Source organism: Equus asinus, chromosome 3 (assembly GCF_041296235.1).
Source record: "Equus asinus isolate D_3611 breed Donkey chromosome 3, EquAss-T2T_v2, whole genome shotgun sequence".
Taxonomy (NCBI): Eukaryota; Metazoa; Chordata; class Mammalia; order Perissodactyla; family Equidae; genus Equus; species Equus asinus.
In genome coordinates this window covers 43,514,762-43,533,557 of record NC_091792.1, presented here as the reverse complement: position 1 = coordinate 43,533,557, position 18,796 = coordinate 43,514,762, and the positions used below count along the sequence as shown (strand labels likewise).

General features: G+C 35.1%; 1 protein-coding gene across 2 annotated transcripts in view; it reads left to right on the top strand.

Moving 5' to 3' along the window:
• Positions 1–18,796, top strand: part of PDGFC (platelet derived growth factor C) — a 208,513-nt gene that overhangs the window by 145,493 nt on the left and 44,224 nt on the right. For both annotated transcript variants that reach the window (XM_070504953.1, XM_014844069.3), the window contains exon 3: positions 9,950–10,130. In XM_070504953.1, the coding sequence (XP_070361054.1) occupies positions 9,950–10,130 (181 nt within the window). The remainder of the gene's footprint in view (positions 1–9,949; positions 10,131–18,796) is intronic.

Below are 18,796 nucleotides of genomic sequence, written 5' to 3'. Positions count from 1 at the left end.
GCTCCTTTTCAGGATGCATTTGTTTAAAGATCTTTTCTTTCTACCCATATTTGAAATGTTGCTGTTTCCTGGCATTCCTCAAATGTGCAATGATTATACATCTGTGTTACTCCTCTCATTGAAACCTCGACGCCTGTACCTCATAGGCTGAAAGGATGGCAAACTCAAATGCCTACAGGGGTAGATAATGTAAATAAGTGAATATCTGGGTATTTTTTCAAAACCAGCATAGAAAGTAGATAGGGATTTTTAAAAAGCTATTTCCACTTGGTCCTCGCTATGGAGTAATGAAGGAATTCCTCCTTCTTTTGAAGGAGGAATTACTTGAATTGATGCCAAGGAATGAAGGCCCAGTGTTCATTCCTTCATTCAGCAAATACAGATAGAGTGTTTACTGTGTGCCTAGCACATAGGTGCTAGGAATAAGACAATAAATTAAATAAAAGTTCTCCCTTTCCTGGAGCTGACACCAGTTCTGGAAATCTGAGCCCTCACAGAGTCGTGCCAGGGCTAATAATATTTAGTATTACCAGATTTTCAAATTTAAAAAAAAAGCCAGAAATCCAGACTTTTTTGTGAAATTCCATTTTTTAAAATGTTGACTTAAAATTTTTAAAGAAACAGAGGCTTTTGAAACTGTGCCTACCTGTTTGCAATGTTGGCTTACAAAATAATATTCTAACATCTGACTCTGAAATTCCAAGGCCTTCTCACCCACAGCTGTTTTTCCAGCTTGATCTCCGTCTGCTTCTTTGTCTCCCATCCTCTATTCACAGTTGACATGGCTGACTCCTTCTTTCTTCTATTACGTTTTACGTATTGTATGTACTTCTTGGTAGAATGCATTTCTTTTTCACCCCTGATCCGTCAGTACTCATTGACAGCCCAGATGTCAAGTCCTTTGTAAACTGACCCTAATCTCACTGTATAGAATTACTCTCCCTCTGCCAGGATTCCACAGTATTTCCTACATGCTCTCATTAGGGCACTCACCAAAGTGTTTTATGGACCCTGAGCCCAAAGAAGCTCTAGTTTCATCTTCGTATCCTGAGAATCTAGCGTAGCACTTTGCACCAAGTCAGTGCTCCATAAATACTTGTAGAATGATTGACCAGACCTGAAATCTGGCCCTCTTCAAACTAGCAGCGGTGGTAACCTTCATCAGACAGGTTCACCGCCCAAGCACAGAACATAGCAGATATTCTATGAATAGAAGCTTTGTTTCACATATAAACAGTCTTGATATAAAAATTACCCTTTGATTTAAAATGGTAGTTATCATCTTTTGTTCCAAGTATATCTGAAATAACTACTTAGGTCTGTTCTACCCAACTCCTCTTACCCCTGTCCCCACCCCCTTCCGAGTCCCACCACCCATGTCCACCAAAACTCCTGGAATAGTTATACTGGCTGGCTTATGCATTTGTAGTTTATAACCCAGACTTGTCACATGATATAGTGGAAATATTTTCTCCCCTTAGTATTTGAGTTTTCTTATTTATTGCTTTCAAACTCCTAAGGTTATATTGAAAGGTAGATGTGGGGGTGAGGGCAAGGGATGCAGGACAGAGAAGACGACAAACTTTATTGAGTGGCAGCTGTGTGCCAACAATGCTTTAGGCACTGCACTTGTGCTGTCCCATTTTTCCTTTCTTAGAACATCCCTGTAAGCTAGGTAACATTGCCCTCAACTCAAGGATAAGAAAATGAGGCTGAAACAAGCTGAGTTATGTGCCAGAAGAGAGTTCTGGATACTTCCTTAGGACAAAAATGTATAGGTATAATTGATTCATTTTATACGTTGTCCTTTTTCAACAATTTTTTCTTCTGTAAATTCGATACTGCACAAAATACATTACTTTTAGTTGTCTGGTATCTACTAAATTTAGACTTTTTTGTTGAGGTGTTATAATTGACATGCAATATTATATTAGTTTCAGTTGTACAATATAGGGATTGAATATTTATATACATTATGAAATGCTGACCACGATAAGTCTAATTGCCTTCTGTCACTCTACAAAGTTATTAGAATATTATTGACTGTTCTCTCTACATTGTACGTTACATCCCCATGGCTATTTATTTTAAACTAGAAGTTTGTACCTCTTAATCCCCTTCATCTATTTTGCCCATTCTCCCACTCCTCTCCAGTAGTAACCACAAGTTTGTCCTCTGTATCTATGAATCTGTTCCTGTTTTGTCTTGTTTTATTTTTTTAGATTCCACATATAAGTGAAATCACACAGTATTTGTCTTTCTCTGTCTGACTTATTTCACTTAGTATAATATCCTCCAGGTCCATCCATGTTGTCACAAATGGCAAGATTCCTTTTTTTAATATGGCTGAGTAACACTCAATTGTATATATACCACATCTTCTTTATCAATTCATCTATCGTTGGATGCTTAGGTTGTTTGCATAGCTTGGCTATTGTAAAGAATGTTACAGTGAACATAGGAGTGCACATGTCTTTTTGAATTAGTGTTTTCATTTTCTTTGGAGAAATACTCAGAAGTGGAATTGCTGGATTGTATGGTAGTTCTATTTTTAATTTTGTGATGAGCCTCCATACTGTTTTCCATAGTGGCTGCACCGGTTTACGTCACCAACAGTGTACAAAGGTCCCCTTTTCTCCATGTCCTCACCAAAACTTATTTTTTGTCTTTTTGATGATAGCCGTTCTGACAGGTGTGAAATGATATCTCATTGTGGTTTTGATGTGCATTTCCCTGATGATTAGTGATGCTGAACATCTTTTCATGTGCCTGTTGTCCATTTGAATGTCTTGTTTGAAAAAATGTCTATTTGGATCCTCTGCTCATTTTTTAATCAGATTGCTTTTATGATATTAAGTCGTATGAGTTCTTTCTATATTTTGGAGATGAACCCCTTATTGGCTATGTCATTGGCAAACGTCTTCTCCCATTCACTAGGTTACCTTTTCTTTTTGCTGATGGTGTTCTTCACCATGAAAAAGCTTTTTAGTTTGGTATAGCCCCATTTGTTTATTTTTGCTCCTCTTGCCTTTACCTGAGGAAACAGATCCAAAAAAATATTGCTAAGACCAATGGAAGAGACTTACTGCCTATGTTTTCTTCTAGGAGTTTTATGATTTCAGGTCTTACATTTAGGTCTTTAATCCACTTTGAGTTTATTTTTGTTTATCGTGTAAGATAGTGGTCCAGTTTCATTCTTTTGCATGTAGCTGTCCAGTTTTCCCAACACCATTTATTGAAGAGACTCTTTTCCCTGTTGTTGTCTGTTTTTGCCTCCTTTGTCATAGATTAATTGAACAAATGTGGATGGGTTTATTTCTGGGCTCTCTGTTCTGTTCCCATTGATCTATATGTCTTTTTTTATGCCAGTACCATACTGTTTTGATTTCTATAGCTCTGTAGTATAGTTTGAAATCAGAAATTATGATACTACCTGTGTTATTCTTCTTTCTCGAGATTGCTTTGTCTGTTTGGGGTTTTTTGTAGTGCCGTACAGATTTTTAGATTATCTGTTCTAGTTCTGTGAAAAATGCCATTGGTATTTTGATAGAGATTGCATTGAATCTCTAGATTGCTTTGAGTGGTATGGACATTTTAGCAATGTTAATTCTTCCAGTTCATGAGCATGGTATATCTTTCCATTTATTTGTGTCACCTTCAATTTCTTTCATCAGTGTTTATGGTTTTCAAAGTACAGGTCTTTCATCTCCTTGGTTAAATTTATTCCTATGTATTTTATTCTTTTTGGTGCAATTGTAAATGGGGTTGTCTTATTAATATCTCTTTCTGCTATTTTTTATTAGTGTATAGAAATACAACAGGTTTCTGTATATTAATTTGGTATCCCGCTGAATTAATTTATTAGTTCTAGTAATTTATGGTAGCATTTTTAGAATTTTCTATATATAGTTTTGTGTCATTTGCAAATAATTACAACTCTATATCTTCCTTTCCAATTTGGATGCCTTTTACTTATCTTTCTTGCCTAATTGCTCTGGCTAGGACTTCCAATATTATGTTAACTAAAAGTGGCGAGATTGGGCATCCTTGTCTTGTTCTTGATCTTAAAGGAAAAGCTTTCAGCTTTTCATGTGGCATATGATGTTCTGTGGGTTTGTCATATATGGCCTTTATTATGTTGATATATGTTCCCTCTGTACACACTTTGTTGAGAGTTATTATCATAAATGGATGTTGAATTTTGTCAAATGCTTTTTCTGCATCTATTGAGGTGATCGTATGATTTTTATCCTTCATTTTATTGATGTTGTGTATCACGTTGAATGATTTGTAGATGTTAAACCATCCTTGCAACCCCAGAATAAATCCCACTTGATCATGGTGTGTGATCTTTTAATGTATTGTTGAATTCAGATTGCTAATATGTTGTTGAGGATTTTTGCATCTATGTTCATCAGGAATATTGGCCTGAAGTTTTCTTTTTTTGTAGTGTCTTTGTCTGGTTTTGCTATCAGGGTAATACTGGCCTCATAAAATGAATTTGGAAGTATTCCTTCCTCATCAATTTTTTCTAATAATTTGAGAAAGATAAGTATTAACTCTTCTTTACATGTTTGGTAGAATTCACTTGTGAAACCATCTGGTCCTGGACTTTTGTTTGTTGGGAGTTTTTTGATTACTGATTCAATTTCATTCCTAGTAATCTGTCCATTCAGATATTCTGTTTCATCTTGATTCAGTCTTGGAAGATTGTATGTTTCTAGAATTTTACCCATTTCTTCTAGGTTGTCCAGTTTGTTGGCTTATATTTGTTTGTAATAGTCTCTTATGATCCTGTGTATTTCTATGGTTTTGTTTGTAATTTCTCTGCTTTCATTTCTGATTTTATTTATTTGGCCTGATGGATCTGGCTAAAGATTTATCCATTTTGTTTATCTTTTGAAAGAACCAAGACTTAGTTTCATTGATCTTTTCTATTATTGTTTTAGTCTCTATTTCATTTATTCCTGCTCTGATCTTTATTATTTCCTTCCTTCTACTAACTTTGGGCTTTGTTTGTTCTTTTTCTAGTTCCTTCAGGTGTAAATTTAGAATGTTTATTTGAGATTTTGTTTCTTTCTGGAGGTAGGCCTCTATTGGTAAGAGCCTCCCTCTCAGAACTGCTTTTTCTGCAGACCAAAGATTTTGGAACATTGTGTCTCCACTTTCTTTTGTTGCAAGGTTTTTTGATTTCCTCTTTGATTTGTTCATTGACCTATTGGTTGTTTAATGTCATGTTGTTGTCTCCATGTGTTTGTGTTTTTTTCCGTTTTCTTCTTGCAGTTGATTTCTAGTTTCATACTATGTGTTCAGAAAAGATGCTCGATATGATTTCAGTCTTCTTAAATTTATTGAGGCTTGTTTTGTGGCCTGATGTGTGCTCTATCCTAGAGAATGTTCCATGTGCACTTGAAAAGAATGTGTGTTCTGCTGTTTTCAGATGAGACGTTTTGTATATATTTATTAAGTCCATCTGGTCTAATGTGTTTAAGACTACTGTTTCCTTATTGATTTTATGTCTAGATGATCTATCCATCAATGGAAGTGGGATATTAAATTCCTCTAGTATTTATTGGTTTGCTGTCAGTTTCTTCCTTTATGTTCGTTAATATTTTCTTTATATAGTTAGGTGCTTCTATGTTGAGTGCATAGATATTCACAGACATTATATCCTCTTGTTGGATTGACCCTTTTATCGTTATTTAATGCCTTTCTTTGTCTTCTGTTACAGTCTTGGCTTTAAAATCTGTTTTGACTGATGTAAGTATTGCTACCCCAACTTTCTTTTCATTTCATTCGTATGGAATATCTTTCTCCATCTCTTCACTTTCAGTCTGTGTGTGTCTTTAGATCTGACATGAGTCTCTTGTAGGTAGCATAGGTCTTGTTTTTATATCCATTCCTATGGATTGTTTGGAGAATTTTTTCCATTTACTTTTAAATTGATTATTGATAGGTATGTACTTAGTGCCATTTTGTTGATTGTTCCTGGCTGTTTTTGTAGATCCTTTCTATTTCTTTCTTCTTCTGTTTCTTTTTTCCCTTGCAATTTGATGGGTTTCTTTAGTATTATGTTTGGATTTCTTTCTCATTTGTGTATTTATTGTAAGCTTTCTCTTTGTGGTTACCCTGAGGTTCACATATAACATCCTAAGTATATAATAGTCTCTTTTAAATTGATTGCAACTTAAATTTGAACACATTCTAAAGCTTTATATTTTTTTGCCCCCCCCACCTTTTATATGTTTATGATACATTTTACATCTTTTTATTTTATGCATGCCTTAACTAATTATTGTAAGTTTAGTTAATTTTAATACTTTTGTCTTTTAACCTTCATACTTGCTTTATAAGTGATTTAGCTACTACCTTTATTATTTATTTTCTTTTCCAGTGAGATTTTTACTTTCATATGTTTTCTTTTTATTAATTAGCGCCCTTTCTTTTTAGCTTAGAGAAGTTCCTTTAACGTTTCTTGTAATGCTGTTTTAGTGGTAATACACTCCTTTAACTTTTGCTTATCTTGAACTCTTCATCTCTCCTTCAATTGTGAATGATAAAGTTTCCAGGTAGAGAATTCTTGGTTGGAATTTTTTTTCTTTCAGGACTTTGACTATGTCATGCCACTCCCTTTTGGCCCATAAAATTTCCGCTGAAAATTCTGCTGATAGCCTTATGGGGCTTCCCTTGTACATAATAAGTTGTTTTTCTCTTTCTGCTTTTAAGACTCCCTCTTTATCCCTAACATTTACCATTTTGATTATAATGTGACTTGGTGTGTTTCTCTTTGGGTTCATCTTATTTGGAACTCTCTCAGCTTCCTGGACCTAGATGTCTGTTTCATTCCCCACATTAGGGAAGTTTTCAGTTAGTATTTCTTCAAATATTTTTTCTGGCCATTTCTCTCTTTCTTTTCCTCCTGGGACCCCTATAATGTGAATGTTATTCCACTTGATGTCCCAGAGGTCTCTTAAGATGTCCTCACTCTTTTTGATTCCTTTTTCCTTTTGCTGCTCTGACTGGGTGTTCCATTGCTTTGTCTTCCAGCTCTCTGATACATGCTTCCATTTCATCCATTCTACTGTTGAACCCCTCTGGTATATTTTTCTGTGCAGTTACAACTTGTGTTTAGTACTTTCTTATATTTTTCTGTCTCTTTGTTGAAGTTCTCACTGTTTTCATCCATTCTTCTCCTGAGTTTGAGACCATCCTTATGACCATTACTTTGAACTCTTTGTCAGGTAGGTTGCTTATCTCTGTTTCATTAAGCTCTTTTTCTGGGGATTTGCTTTCCTCTTTGGTTTGTAACATTTTCCTTTGTGTTTTCATTTTGCCTGCTCTCTGTGTTTGTCTATATGTATTGGGCTAACTGGCTACTTCTCTCAGTCTTAAAGGAGTGGTCTTGGTAGATGTTCCCATGTGGCCCAGAAGTGCAATATTCCCTTGCCTCCAGAGCCAGCCACTCAATGGTTGTCCCACATGTGGGCTATGGGCCGCAGGCTGTGGGAGGGCCATGGCTGTGGTGCAAGGTGGGCAGGTCATGGGGCATTCTCCCTGCTGGATAGGGAGGGCAAGGTTCAAGGTCCTTGCCCATCCCATCTGCAGCTCAGTCTCGTGTGAGATGAGCCGGGCTTGGGGTGCTTAGCTGTCACAGTTGTACCTCAGTCTGTGCACAAGGTGAACAGGACTCAGGTCACTTACCTCACCCAGTTATGGCTCAGCTGCTGCCTGAGAAGAGCAAGGCTCAGGGCACTTTCTTGGCCCACATGTGGCTCAGGTGATGTGCTGCATGGGTGGCTCCCAAGGCACTCCTCCAGCTTGGTTATGGCACAGAGTGAGTGGAGCACAAACAGCATTATTTGCAGGCTAGTCCCAGCAGGTTCCTGCTTCTCCAGTAGCCTCTTTAAGATTAGCGAGTGAATCCCCTCTCTTGTAGTCTAGGCGCTTTTTAAACTCTTGCTTTTGTGGTGGATCTCAGGGCAAGTAGTTCTGTCTGTGAGTGCCCTAAGGGCAAGTTCTCCATTCCCTACAGTTCTGTGGTTCACCTGGTCTTAATCTCAGTTGATTTTCAAAACCAGAGATTTGAGGGGCTCATCTTTTCGGTACCATCACCAAGGGTCTTCAGAGTGGCTGAGGTGGGGCACAGTCCTTTCTCTTCTGGAGGGAGAGTTGGGTATTTTGGGGTCCCTCCCAATTTTGAGTCACCATGCCTGGGATGGAGTCCCTGTGAGGCCATGTCTCTGCCTCTCCTACCCTTCTGTATGCATCAGTTGTATCTTTTGTTGTGGAGGTTCTGTTCATCTAGTCCTTGGGTCCTTTTCAGAGGGAAATTATTCCACAAGTAGCTATAAACTTGTTGTGTCCATGAAAGGTGATGAGTTCAGAGTCTTCCTGTGCCACCATCTTGAACTCACCTCCTGGACTTTTTTTTTTTTTTGATCTATCAATGTTTTACAACCATGCAAGACCTCCCTTTAAGAAAAGTTTTGCAATGTCCTTTTTAGGATTCTGAAATGCATTTCATAGAAGTAAACATCTATTTATATGTGCATTGTTTAAAAAAACAAATATAATGGCCTGCATGCTATTTAAAGCTGAAATAATAACAAAGTAATTTATATTAAAAAAAAGTATTTCAATACATAAATATACATGCACAATTATACTAGAAAAATAAAAGGTAGTAGCATTTGCATCTTTTAAGTAGACTCGTGATTATGACAGCTGTAGATATAGACTAATTTGGATATGTTTAATTGTTTTAATTGTGATGCAAATAGTATAAGCAATGTTCCTGTTAGTGATATGGTTTTCCAAAATATTGAGTAACTCTTGGTAAAGTTCCAAGGTATTAAAATTTTTTTGAATTTATTTGATAGTTGAATTTCTGGAAAATATGCCTTAAACAGTAAAACATATTTGTGTTTACATTTGAGACAATATTAAGTTCTAGACTCAGATGAATGATAGCAGAAATTTCACCTATACAAATGTCCAGTGAACTATTTAAAAGACCTGGAGGATGTGGGACAAATGTGGTTTTTTTGAGACTTTCTATTGTTGAACATCCTTGTACCTTGCCCACAATATTTCACTGTCCTCCTCCTAGTCATGGAGACAAGCTAAAAAGTCTCTACAGATTTCTGAAACATTCTCTTAAGGGGAATAATAGCAGCTCTTGATGAGTACCACTGATCTAAAACTTCCAAACCAAAGTTAACATTTGTTAAGAAAAAATTAATCATTGATTCCTTATGTGTAAGATACTGTGCATAGTGCAGTATAAAATAGAAGTCTGTGAGAATTGGTTCCTTTCTTCAAGGATGTAACAGCTTAACTAAGAAGATGGATCAGTTGCATATGTATAGTTAATATTGTGGTTATCAAAAACAGAAAGATGTTGGTGAGCTGAGAACACCCAGAAAGGTCCCATAGAGACAGTACGGTACAAAGTAAGACTTGAAGGATGTGTTTATAATGAAGTGGTTCTAGAAAAGCTTGCATTGCAAATGAGGAAAGGGAGAGACAAGGGGCCTGATTAGGGTAAAAGAGCTACTCTCAGAAATTTAGGGACACTAGTAATAGGAAATAAGATTGGAGTAAGACTGTCATGTCCAAATGAAAAATTAAATTGAATAATTCATGAATTGACTGTCAGATATGGTTGCTCTGTACAAAATATTTAAGTTTTGAGATGGTTATTTAACGGATTTGGAGTTCCTTAACAGTAAAACTAGAATGCTTAGAACAGAAGACTCCTATTTCTTTAGTTAGGAATGCATTTTCCATTGTGTCTCTTCTTTGGAATATTTGATTACATTTACCCAGTTAAATTTGGGATGAACTCATAGCCCTTGTCCACAGATTCACTGCATTCACGGACATGGAATTTGAATCGCCAGAATAACGGATCATGACTTTATGTCTCTTTCTCTGTGTCTCTTTGCAGGTATGATTTTGTAGAAGTTGAGGAACCCAGTGATGGAACGATATTAGGGCGCTGGTGTGGTTCTGGCACTGTGCCAGGAAAACAGATTTCTAAAGGAAATCAAATCAGGATAAGATTTGTTTCTGATGAATATTTTCCTTCTGAACCGGGGTTCTGCATCCACTACAACATTGTCATGCCAGTAAGTAAATAAGAGTCGACTTATTTAATTGAATCAGTTATTTGTTTATTTTATTCCCTTCTAAGCAGGAGAATCCAGACAACCAAAAAACAGAAACCTTTCCCTTGTTTGATTCTTTTTTTCGTAAATGTCAGCATAGTTATCATAAATAACTTGAATTTCGTCATCATCCGCCATGTTAAATACCTTATCAATGCAATGAAATAAAATATATTTTTTACAACATTTAGAAAACTGTAGCATACCCTTCACTGTGCCACAACTCACTATCTGGTATTTCAGTGTTGATGGGAAATTACATAGAGTAGATAGCATTTTCTCTTGAAAAAAATAGGAAAATTTGTGTATTTATTATTCTTACCACTTAGGGATCACCATAAATTTGGACTATATATTGTCTTCCTGAATTAATTTCAACTGTGAATCAGATTAAACAATAAAATATGATTTTAGTTTGCTAGCATTTTCAGTGATCTTTCCTTATTTGATACTTTTGCATTTTACTAAATGTTACTTTTACTTTAAAGATGTAAATCTTGAAGCTTACACAGTATTCTGATGGTTCTTATTTTCAAATTCATATATATTTTTTGGAATTAATACATTGCAGAGCTAGAAAGCCAGCACTATTTGACATTAATACTATTTTAACTAAATTCATGTCAGTATTGTACTAAAAGCCCATGCTCTTATGTGATGTTTTACTTTTTCTCCCCCTTAAGGTGGCGTTATTTTTTTCTGTACTTACCAAAAATCTGTGTTTTTGGCTGTATTGTTTATACATATGTACATAACATTTTTCTTTTTATCTTTTTCTGGATAAAGCTAAACGAAAGAAGTATGAATTCTTTCCAAATCAATGTATTAGTAAAATATTTTTTTAAATGTAGTTCTATTTTCCTACTTATCTTAATATTTATCCTGCTTAGATAATATTTATGGTCCTGTGTGCCCCAAAAAGGAAGTTTTGAAATTCTCACTGGAATTTAAGACATCTATTTTGTCTAATTATAATTGTTATTGTACGGTCATGCACCACATATTGACATTTTGGTCAGTGATGAACCATGTGTACAATTGTCGCCCTATGAGATTAGTACCATATAGCTTAAGTATGTAGTTGGCCATACCAGCTAGTTTTGTGTGAGTACACTCTAGGATGTTCACACAAGGATGAAATCATCTAACGACGCATTTCTCAAAACATATGCCCATTTGTTAAGTGATACATGGCTGTGTTTTTAGTTATATTGTTTTTGCTTGTACCCCTTATTTTGTGTATTATTTCAAACATGTATCTATTTGTTGTACTACAACACAAATATTCAAACTCTTTTGCTATTTTTATCACATTCTGCTTATAATACTAATTCAGAAGTATTTATACAAATTGATGATGTCATCTAGTATAGTTTTGAAATATGACCAATAATATCACCGCTTAATAATATAAAAATTGGTATCTTTAATGATTTTGACAGGAGTGTTGGCACATCAGTAAGGACACTGGGAACACACATGGTGTGGTCTGCATGCATGAGCATGTATACTCTAATTGGGTGTAAAAATGCTGCACATGGCAACCTAGCAATTCATGAGGCAAATTAGAAAATATGAAATCAATATTTAACTTGATTTATTATATTCATATTATAATGTTAAGCAGAAATTTCCATTTTTGAATGCCAAACTCAAGTCTGCTGAACATTATTTAAGCAACTGACTAAATGAAGACATTTAAGTATTGTTTGAAATGCAGCTGAAAAGAAACACTAACATGCAAACTGAAGTTTGAAAATGATAATTTATTCATTTAGTAACAATAGAATCATTTATTGTGTGTAATTGAAGTTAAGGGAGATCTCCCTAAAATATGTATTATGAACTTATATTGTGAATCTTCATCAATTTCCTTATATAGATTATTTGAGATATCTGTGTCTCTGTTCCATTATGAATAACTTTTTACCAGTATTGATTCTCTACCATTTCCTTTGTTAATTTCCAAAACTTTTCTTAATTAAATAATTTACTATTTTACCTAGAAATGAAAAGTGTTAATAGTAGACAAGGATGGACTTTTTAAAAAACAGCTGATATTTTCATACTGTGATTATTTGTCTGAATAAAGTCACTAAGAATCTATTTAACACACTTTCACAGTATCCTGTTTCACAGAATTTATGAACTTAGTTTTTTTCTTAAGTTGATAAGATGGCCTTGGCAGCCAAGGCTACACTTTCACAAAGTTATACAGTCCACATTTTCAGTTTGGGTTTTAGCACATCTAATGTTCTTACATACTTAAATATGAAACAATTAATTTTACTGTAGGACATAATAGTGAGTCTCATATCACAGCAAAAGTTTTATTTATCCCAAACCTGTGACATAAATAAACTTTAAACTGAGAAAATATTTGTATTTTAAATGAACTAATCTCTTCATATTATATTAATTTAAATGAGTATAAATAGCAATCGACTATCAGGCTACAGAATAAGACATGAAAGTTAAAAAGTGCATATGCCAACACTAAGGGTTGTCTTTTTCTGATTTTTTGACCACATGAATTATCTGGTTGTGTAACCCAAGGAGTTGTGTGGATTCCATAAAATATGTAAAGATAAAAACACTGGAAATTTATAGTGCCTAGCTCATTTCTGGGCCCATTATAGGCTCTCAGTAAATAATTGAATGCTGGGTAGATCATATAACACCCCAGCTTAACTAATAGAAGATTCACTGACACTTGTGTTTTTATCTGTAAATGTATATCTGATTCGTGAGCCTTGTAATGAGATAACGAACCACAAGGATCCACTGAAAGAACCACCCATCCTCTTGACTGAGAAAGACCCTGCCACCTGGATTTGACCTGTCACCAGACATTTACTGCATCTGAACTGCATCTGAGAGACTTTAGGTGAAATGTGTATCACTGGTTGCATTATTAAAATTAAATTAAATGCATTTTAAAATGGTTATTGAGATAATTTGATAAATTGTAAAATGGACTTTGGTCGGCTGAAAAGTGACACTCTCCTGGCATCTATTGAGCCACATTTTGTGTGACAACTAAGTTAGCCTGTGGTGAGCTTCAGAAAGTGGAGATATGTGGAGAAGTAGCATCAGAGTTCTTATATTCATCTGCCTTAAGCTTAGGAAAACAGTGGGCTTTGGGGCTGGAAGAAACGAGAGAACATGATGGTAGGGTCCTACATTGCCGAGTAAGTGTGACTTGGTGATTTTAATTTTACCAGAGAGCTTTCTGGAATGATTGCTTGTATATGAATTTTACAGTCTCACAAGCTTTGATTCTTTTGGGTTTAAATTTACTTCGACAATTTATCTACCTTTGTCTTGGTTTCTATTTCTATCTCTCCTCTCATACAGTCACACTCGTTCTGTTCAATAACTGCCCGAAGAACGGTGAGATTTGATGAGTGAACATTTGACAAGTGGTTTTGCTTTTAAGCCTTACAGAATGTTTTGAATTATCATTGTATATTGCTAAATGACCTTCCTCCTTCCAGTTCCCCCCTACAACACTTACAAGCTGGGCAGCAATCCATCAATCTTATCTGTGTATCAATGAATGAAAGCCTAAGGGAAGAAAGTTTGCCTTTTGGAGAGCAGACTTAAAAGTTCTTGTGGCATTTGCTCAGGGCCAAGTGCCCCTTCGAGCCCCTGGATCATCTCTGAGACTTTTGTTTTTTGCTTTTTTGCCAGGGATGACTGTCATAATTAGCACACCCACTTCCCCAGAGGCAATGATCTCACTGATTGCAAACCCACCGCTGCAAAATAGGACCGTAGGGGCCACTGGTCACCATGGTGTCTTAACTTTGTAATGATAAGAATGATATTAACCACAAGTCCTTAGTAGACTGTTGACTTCCTGCTTTGAGGTTTGTTAACTGAGTGCCTAGCACAAAGCCAGCATTCCAGCTGCTCATTACTGTTCCACAGAAATTCAGCCATATCCCCTTAGAGTTGTCTACAACCCATGTGGAGCTGCACTAACTTCTCATTTACTATATGTTATCTTTGTTGCTGTTGCACAGTGGTGATGATTCATAGAGTAGAAAACTGAGCATCACAATAATGACACCAGTTATTCTCCTGGTCCTGATACATTAGGCTGTATTACCAAGGGCACATTCTCGCCCCACTTAAAGAATTAGACTGGTTTGGTGTTTTGTTTTTTGTGGGGAGATAGGGGTGGAACATCCAGGGTAGTTAAAGAAATTAGTGCATACTTATGACATTATAACATTAATGTGTATAATCATCCTTACCTGCTTTTTATCATTAACCCAGTGAATATTTTGCATCTGTTCATACACAGAAAAAAACTTTTGAGTTTAATCACATACTTTTCTGGGACAAATTATGGAGAAAGCTTATTTTAATATTCTGCAAATCTGGCAAGAAAGGGAGATAACCACAGCCTTCTTTGGGAGCATGAATGGATATTTGATTCTAGCCCACCTTTAAGACTCCATGGCTCTGATTACCATGTGTCTTAGTGGTAGCATTCTAGTACATTAGTTAAAATTCTGGAAACCATCTTTGCCACATGTTGCCATTAAAAATTAAGATGACTTACCCACTCTTTTTCCCTCAACTGATGAATAATAGAGCATATAGTTAAACAAGGGATTACTTATTATTTTGAATAAAGTGATGCTGATCTGATATTTAAAGATTTTATCTATATCTATATCTATATCTATATCTATATAGTTGTTTTTTTTTTGAGGAAGATTAGCTCTGAGCTAACTGCTGCCAATCCTCCTCTTTTTGCTGAGGAAGGCTGGCCCTGAGCTAACATCCGTGCCCATCTTCCTCTACTTTATATGTGGAACGCCTGCCACAGTGTGGCTTGATGAACAGTGCCATGTCTGCACCTGGGATCCAAACCAACGAACCCCAGGCCGCTGAAGCAGAATGTGCGCACTTAACCACTGCGCCACCGGGCCGGCCCCTACAGATTTTATATATATTTTATATATAGATATAATTTCCTTTGTAATGTTATGATTTGAGCATAATTGTCTTGATTCTCAGGTACCTTACAATAAGATAGACATCAAATTTGTCTTTCCATCTTACTATTTTAAGTTGGTATTACAGGCTAAATTTTACCCTAGAAAAACCTTTCGCTAGTTGTTTGTAGTTTTTTAGAAAAAAATAGTTCTAGATTTATTACATAAAGTTTAAGTTTTAGCATTTTAATGCTGTTTTCGAGAATTATTTAGGGAAATATATATTCCTCAGTCATGCCCCATTAATAAATGATGAAAGATAAATTCATGCAAGTTGAGGCCAAACGATATGTATTCAGCTTTTCTGGTTGTGCGTAAGGAGTTAATAATGTCTTTGATTTTTTTTTCTTTCCCTTCATGCTAAAAGAGAAAAATAGACCTGGTAGATTGGCACTGAGAGACTGTTTGGGAAGAAATGAAGCAAAACTGAGATCAAACAGTGCAAGCTTGTTTCTGTTTGGAGGCCACACACACTGAGCGCTCAGCACACATTTCAGATCTCTTAGAAAGAAGAGGAAATTTCTTGTTTAATTTTGGAGTAATTTATAATAGATTATGTATGTTTTACTCTGTATACTATAGCATAAGCACCATTATTTTAAAATGCTAAGAAACCTACAAAGGGTGAAAAGTAATATCTTTTTTCTGATATCAAAAGACCTTATTAAAAGTTTTATTTAACAAAAAGCCTTAATGTAAAAATATTGCGTATTTTTGTCACTTACTTCAAAAAACCATACCTATTTTTGAAATAAAATGTACAAATCCAAATCTTAATTTTTAGTGGTTTTATTTTTTATATATGAAACTATTCTTCTTGAGTCTAATATTACTTGTAATATATATATATATTTTAAGTGGTTATGAGATTTGGGGATTTTCTTTCTCTCCTAATCTGGTTAAAATTTTGAAGGATGGTTAAACTACCACTGGCTTTTTTAAAACGATTTTAGTGAGTAGTATATTTTTAAAGAGTTTTAATCTAAGGTTTTTGATGAGAAGCAATAACATAATATTTTGAATAATTTATTTACTCTCATTTTACATTTAATAAATGGATCAGTTTAGATTAAGAGAAATAGATGTTGCTACCATACCAATCGACTCCATGTATTTTTATCCTCTGTCTTTATTGCCTGCACAGGGGAGTGTGGGGTGATGAATGAGCTGAAGACTCTAACTCACAACCATTCAATGAAACTCATCTTCTTTTATGTTGCTTCCAAATTCCTTCTATTATTTTTATGATTTTCCTTTTCCTTTTTTTACTATGTGTCATCGGTGACACTTGTTTGGCTATCAGTTTTTTTTTTATTCTTGTTAGTAAAATTATATCCAGACAGTAAATAATAATAGAGAATAGTGTTAAGTATGGTAGCCACTTTATAACCCCAACTACACGTTTTCCGTAATAGGGATTTTGCAAATGACTTGTCCACAGTGAAGTCAGTGCCCGGCCAGTGCGCACCGAGGAAGGGTGTATGGTTTCTGCGGGGAAGGCTATGAAGGACACTTGATGCCTGAGGTGCCATTAAGGAATGCATGACTGATTGCCAAAGTAGTTATTAATTATGCAGGATACAGAGAACAAAGCAGCTCAGTGAATATTGAGGTTGGAGGGAGAAAGGAGGAGGGGGGATATGTTTTCCGTCCCTTCTGGCATATGCCAGTAGATTGTTAATATCATGTAAAGAAAAGTCTTCACTGAAGGCCAAATCTGCTATTATGTTTCGGTTAAGAAAAATTCCAACTAACTCTCAAGGCATCAAATTCGTCAACTCACTTTCTCAGGAAAAGAAGCAACATGGCTAGAATAAAAATACATAGGGTAATATCATAACACTAATCCTGTAGAAAAAAACAATGTAAGAATGTACCCAAGATTTTTTAAAATTGTAAATCTTCATGACACATTGCACTGCATTACCATATTATTATATTAAACTGATTTTAACAAGTGAAAATATAGTGAAAATAAACCTTTCAAAATAAATTTTTATTTACCTTAAGAGAGAGTTGAGAAAATTTTGTTCATAGAATTTTTTGTGCTATTTAGAGAATGGAAGAAGTATTTCAAGAATTGTATGTCCAGACTATAATCTGAAACCCTTTTCTGAATGATTTTATTTTTATTGAAATCTACAGTATACTTGTATATTTATGCAGAGAGTCTTGAGATGACAATATTTTATTGTATCAAATAAATTATATAATTGCTGCAGAGACTAAACTCTTACCTGGCTAAGAAATGTTTGATATATTTTTCAACCCAACTTCTTCCTCGGGGACACAGCGCTCTCTTTCACATGAAGATCACGGTCTCTCTTCTGTTTCTACTGGTTCTTTTTTGTTCCAGTTAATTCCTAGCTATCTAAGAAAGAATTGCACAGATGGTATGATTTGTAGTTAGAAAGAAAAAGACAGTTGATACCACTGTAGGAATGGTAAAAGGCAGATAGACCATTGTAAATGGATACACAAGGGGATTGTAAACAAGAATTTGGACTAGTTCGCTTTAGATATAAAATATGAATCAATCAAACTTCAAGCTTTCAATTTGTCTAAATTCTTCTTTGATATGGCAACCTAGACCCGATGGAGACAATTGTTCTCTAGAAGTAAGTTTGTTGCAATTTAAAATGATATAATAAATACAAATAAGCAGTCAAACAAACAAAAACCCTGGGAGTTATCTAGTATAACTTTGATATCAACTATAAAAACCTCCCAACAGCTTATTAAAAATGCATATTATCAGTTAAGAGATTATGATTCTCTTGGCTTGGAGTGGTGCTCAGTTACCTGCATTTTCATCAAACATGCTTGGAGATTCTGATACAAGACATTCTCACACTGAATTTGGGGGGAGATATTAAACTAAAAACTGAGCAGGATGCTGAGTTTTCCAATAAGATGTTGAGGAAATATTTTTCATATTCAAGCAAACATGAATATATTATGGAACAGATTGGAACTCTGCATGCATATTTAGTAGCTAACATACCCATGTGTTCTCTATTTTTCAGGATTGCAAAAGGAGTGGAACTTTCTCATAGAATTAGATGGATAGATTTCAACTTTTAGTACTTGCATTTGTTATACTGACTCTTCTAAGCTATATATTAAAGCCTACCAATTTTGTCAACTGTCAGCATCTGTTACCCATGGAACTAGGTTAAATGACAATCTGCCTTCTTTTCAGTTCAATACTAAGTTTGTCTGATAATTCACAGATGACATAATATCAGCACTGAGGCATAGTTCTAGAGTAGACATTCATTCATTCTACAAAGTGATGACTATGAGTAAAACAAGACAGTTCCAACCATCAAGAACTAATCTTTCATTCTCCTCATACACTTTGTTTTACATGTAATTTTAATTTTTGTCAGAGTTATACTTGCACACAGTTTTAAAAGGCAAATATTTTTCTAAGGGTTGTTACAGAAATAGCAGTTGCCCCCACTTCCCCTGCCCAAACCATTTTCCTGCTCCTTGAGGCAAGCACTTCCAGTTCTTTTAACAGATTCTTTTAGAATTGACCTCTGGACCTTCATCTATCATGCTTTTGTTGCTATCTCTTGATTCTTTGGTTTTCAGAACTATCCATGGACT